Source organism: Solanum pennellii, chromosome 4 (genome assembly GCF_001406875.1).
Source record: "Solanum pennellii chromosome 4, SPENNV200".
Classification (NCBI taxonomy): domain Eukaryota; kingdom Viridiplantae; phylum Streptophyta; class Magnoliopsida; order Solanales; family Solanaceae; genus Solanum; species Solanum pennellii.
This window is the reverse complement of record NC_028640.1, coordinates 76,230,153-76,235,493: the sequence shown is the minus strand read 5'-3', so window position 1 is coordinate 76,235,493 and position 5,341 is coordinate 76,230,153. Positions and strand designations below refer to the sequence as shown.

The window sequence follows — 5,341 nt, the reverse complement described above, 5'->3', positions numbered from 1 at the left end:
GGTTTTCGAGCAGAAAGATAGTCAATATCTTGTTGGATATTGTGACTCGGATTATGCAGGTGATTTGGACAAACGAAGATCAACTACTGGTTATGTTTTCACTATTGCAAATGCACCAGTTTGTTGGAAGTCTACTTTGCAGTCAACAGTTGCTTTGTCTACCACTGAGGCAGAGTACATGGCAATTACAGAGGCTGCGAAGGAAGCAATTTGGCTTCAAAGATTGCTTAGAGAGCTTGGTATTGGACAAGAAGAAATCACAATATTTTGTGATAGTCAGAGTGCTATTCAATTAGCAAAGAACCAAGTTTATCATGCAAGGACGAAGCACATTGACGTCCGATATCATTTCATACGAGAAATCATAGAAGATGGTGGAGTCATAATGCAGAAAATTCATACTACAGATAATCCTGCCGATATGTTGACAAAAGTGGTGACTGCAGTCAAGTTTCAACATTGTTTGAACTTGATCAACATTGTTGAACATTGAAGATTAGGGTTGAAGACACAATCAAAATTGTTGTTGAGAGAAAGTTGAAAATGGAGAATCTTGCCAAGGTGGAGATTTGTTAAATTTGACAAGATTCAAAAATGGATTAATGAGAAGATATGGTAGTTAGGAGGATAATTCTTCATTGGTATAAAAGTCAAGATAGCAACTTTTGTAGGTGAAATTTAGGTGAACCATAAATTGATTTCACAAGGTAAATGTTGACATTTTGACATATTGTGATGTCATGGATGACATCAATTGGAAGAATTTACTCCTATAAATAGGTAGCTCCTAATTCATCTGTAACACACCTCTCACTTGCCTTCTCATCTCCTAAGGCATTTGTTCTTCTTTCTCTCTTGTAGTATTTCACTTGTACTCTTTTGGAGTGAAATAAATATTGGTTGGTTGTGTCCGAGGAGTAGGCAAAAGAAAATAAAAGTTTGCCGAACCTCGTTAATTCCTGGTGTTCTTTCTCTTGTTGTCTCATTTACTATTTATTAGCTACCTTTAGATATAGTAGTTGTGATTCCATCACTCTCTATATATTCGGCTTCCGCAACACATCGGAAGAACTATGTGACAAGAACTGGAGTTTTGTTTCTATGCCTAGGGTACTGATGAAGGATATGATATCTTCAATTTGAATTGGCGACTTACAAGGAAGGGGTTCTTAATATTCTACCATGCTATTACAACAATAAACCTGTCATTCTCAAACAATGGGAGCTAGATTTCCAGTTTGATAAGGAAACTCTTAGCTTGATACCTATCTGGGTGAAGTTTCCAGTATAGTATTGGTCTGTTGAGGCATTAACTAAAGTTGCTAGTACAGTATGTAGAGTAGTGCATACTTATCAATAAACTACAAAATCTTTTAAGATTTCATATGCCAAAATTTTGATCAAACTAGATGTCTCACGACCATTCACTGGGGTGATTCAAATCGAGACAAACGCAGGAATGTGGGAGCAACATGTATACTATGAATGGAAGCCAAAATACTGCAACGAATGTCTGCGGTATGGACACACCAGAATCAAGATAAGGGGAATGGTGATACAAGGGGAAGTAGAGAAGAAATTGCAGGTTCCCAAACAGGTGTGGCAGGTTGTAGTTCAAAAGGGGAAACCTCCAATTGAAAGAGAAGGTCGCAAATGGGAGAATTTGGCTAATGTGTCAAAGGTAGCTATAAAAATTGTTAGCATCATTATGCCAACAACTAGTATCTCTGCTTTACCATATTAGTATTATGAGTATTGAGTGCAGATAAATGAACTAGGAAAAATCCTAAGTGTGTGCGCAATGAAATCATCAGTTAGTATCAAAATTTATATATGTTTATTTAATATTCCTATTGTCTATAGTATCAAAATTTATATATGTTTATTTAATATTCCTACTGTCTATAGTATCAAAATTTCTGTTTATTCAGCTTTGTAGTTTTGTGGATGAAAAGGGCGCATGACTCATCTTTTCTTGAAACCCCGTTCCTGCTACTTTTCAGTTTTTAAAGGTTTTATCTACACTTCAAAATTATCTAAAGACAATCAGAATTTAGAGGTCATTTAGTTCAGGATAACATGAAGTAGTTGTACACAACAACAACATACCTAGTGTAGTCTTGCAAGTGAGATTTGGGGAGAGTAGAGTGTACGGAGACCTTACCTCTACCTCAAAGGTGAGGTAGAGAGGTTGTTTTTGATAGTTGTGCACATATTTACAATAAAGCCATTGCCCTTTTACCTTTGTACACTTATATATCAAACTTAGTTCACATCGCATAAGGTTCAAACATGTATTAATAACCCTTAATTATAGACATTGACTGATTTTTCATTTGTGTATGTGTGCAGCACAAAATCCAAAGGCGAGCTGATAAGCCTAGATGAATATTTGTCAAGGATGCAATCCGGTCAAAACAAAATATATTACCTCACAGCGACCAAAAATCAGTTGAAAAAGTCGCCCTTTATTGAGATGATCAAGAAAAAAGATCTTGAGGTATAAAATTTTCTTTATCGATAATTTATTCGAGTTTTTTTTTTTTTTTTTTTAGAAAAGTAACTGTATTTTATATCCAAAACGGAAACATATATACAATTTTCCAATGTGAGGACAACTTCTCTAGCTAATAACTACACAAAAAAAAGACACTTCGTATGGGATTTTGGCTTTCCATGTTTGCTTCCATGGCCAATTATGAATCTGGATGTTGGACTGGTTCATTAGATGACATGTTGCATCGACCCTGTAGGAGAGCCCTTATTGATCCCTAGCCACCAGAGTGTATTTTCACCAATTTGTAGTCCTGTGAACCGATTGAGAACACTAAAAAAACTAGCCACTCTCTAGACTTCCCAATCATTTATATTCCTTTTAAATCTGATACAAGTATATTTTTCACAGAGGCGAACTGACTTTCTTTTCTGGTTTTTTAGGTGATACTCTTAACAGATGATATAGATCCATATGTGGTCCAACATCTGTTGGCTTATAAGGGGAATAGATTCCATGATATATGCCGAGATGGATTCAAATTCCACGAGGAAGACCTCGAGAAGTCATTTGGAGAACTTGTTAAATGGTCGACAAAGCTTCTTGATGTTGATGTAAAAATCAACCATCTTCTTTTCGACACTCCTTGTGTTGTGGTGGAGTCAAGGTACGGGTTGACTTCATTTTTGGAGATGTTACCACATTGGGAGCCACAGGCACAGATGCCTGGTAGAAGAGTGCTCGAAATCAACCCTGGGCATCTGATGATTAAGGATCTTTGTCAGCATGAACCAAAGGTAATATATATATATATATATATATATATATATTGTGTTTTCTTATGATTGTAAAACTCAAATTTCGAATCAATAATATTTTGTTTTTGTTTTGTAGGATGAGAATGTGCAGAGACTAGCTATAGCCATGTATGGTATAGCTTTGATCGAGAGTGGGTTGTTGCTTACACAGTCGGAGATTTCGACTTTTCATCCGTTTAGATTTGCTCAAAGCAGTCTAAACAGCTTCGGAGGTGTGAAGAAGGAGCCCGAGATTGAAATTGGGAAGAATCTTTTTGAAAAAATATTTCCATTACCTTGGAGCCGTTCGAGCAGAAAACTGTAGGAATTCATAGGTTGTGTGTAAAAATTGTGATGGATTAGTTTTGAAAATTTGTACGGATGGTGCTATCTTTTTTTAGTGATAATAACTTCCAGTGTTTTGTATGGAAAAGGAATATTTGTCGTGATTATATATTTTCTTTTTCCCACTTCAGAAAGTTCACAGGGTAAATTCATGAAGTATGTCCCTATGCCTTGCCAGTTTCTGTGTAACAGAAGTGGTACATGGCGCACATCGACTCATAAAATCATTTACATCCAGTAGGTTGACTGAATCTCCACGACCTGATGGATCCTAAAGTTGGCCAACCAGCCTCTATATAACCTGAATTCAATAAAAACAAGAATCAGAAACCACACCACAATCCGAGTTGTTCAACAAGTTCCAAAAATCAGAAACAGGCCATATTTGCTTTGTTTGTTAGGGAAGCTCAAACCCATGACAGCCTATCTAAAGCTTAGGTGGGTAATCCAGTAGTGTTGACCTTTAGGGCTTCATGGACAAAGACAAGCAACTAACAAATATCGACAAGCAACTAACAAATATCTACAGAAGCTTACTCCTGATCTCTAACATAATTAGACTAAGATCAGTAATTAGAGTAACAATTTCTGCAATTACAATTTATACTAATTATCTTCTTGCATTAGATTTGGTTGTATCGTTTGCATGATTTCTAAACGTTATAATTTTCCAGCAAGCAATTGAGGGGTATATTCTTTTAAAATTAAAATGAAACGGGTATTTGGCAGCGAACTTAAGTTTAGGGAATTCTATATTGAACTGAAGGAACTATGGAAAAAGGCAATAAGGTAACTTGGCCATGCCAATTAATGATGCACCTAAAGTGTAACAGCACCCTACAGGTTAGCAGTTTAGAGCAGATGTTAGCGGAAACGTGAAACTAAAGAACAAGGAAGAACAACAATATTTAATGTGGTTCGGATCAAAATGATCCTACGTCCACCAAAGAACAACTGCACCGATATTTATTTCACTATAAAAGGAATATAAGTGAAATACTACAAGAGAGAGAACACAATGCCTTAGAAGGTGAGAAGGCAAGTGAAAGGATGATTTGAAAATTAATTAAGAGCTACCTATTTATAGGAATAAATTCATCCTATTGATGTCATCCATGACATCACTATGTGTCAAAATTGTCAAGGTTAAGATAGCAAACCATTTTATGGTTTGCCTAACTTTCACCTACCAAGATACAATCTTTGACTTGTATTTTGTACTAATTATCTTCCTACCAAATATTCATATTAATTCATCTTCCATTTAGTTTGATTCCACAAGAACCAAAACCAACTCTTTCAATCTCCACCTTGGTTTGTGTTCCAAGCATGCGTATAAACAACTCCGGCCAAAACTTCTAAGCTTACTGGGCAATCCCATTGTAAGAAACAAGAAGAATCAAACCTTTGTTGAACATACCAGCTCCACCTAGCAGTTGTTCTCTTAGAGTTGCATCATATTCCCGCCAAGTCCTTGCAGTGTGCAAACTTGGCAAGCGGGACTATTTTGGTCAACATGTCTGCAGCGTTATCGTCTGTGATAACCTTCTCAACCTTGATAGCTCCCTTTTCTACGACATCTCGAATAAAATGAAATCTGACATCAATGTGTTTGGTGCGCTCATGAAATCTTTGATTTTTAATCAAATGAATAGCACTTTGACTATCACATTTTAGAATTGATTTAAGCTGAGCTGAACTCAAT

General features: G+C 36.1%; 1 protein-coding gene across 1 annotated transcript; it reads left to right on the top strand.

The window, feature by feature from the left end:
* Positions 1–2,346: 2,346 nt before the first annotated feature.
* On the top strand, positions 2,347–4,598 carry LOC107017069 (endoplasmin homolog). Its single transcript, XM_027916020.1, has 3 exons — positions 2,347–2,500; positions 2,938–3,291; positions 3,389–4,598. The coding sequence occupies exons 1-3, from the start codon at positions 2,402–2,404 to the stop codon at positions 3,614–3,616; spliced, it is 681 nt and encodes a 226-aa protein (XP_027771821.1). The 5' UTR covers positions 2,347–2,401; the 3' UTR covers positions 3,617–4,598.
* The last annotated feature ends 743 nt before the right edge of the window (positions 4,599–5,341 follow it).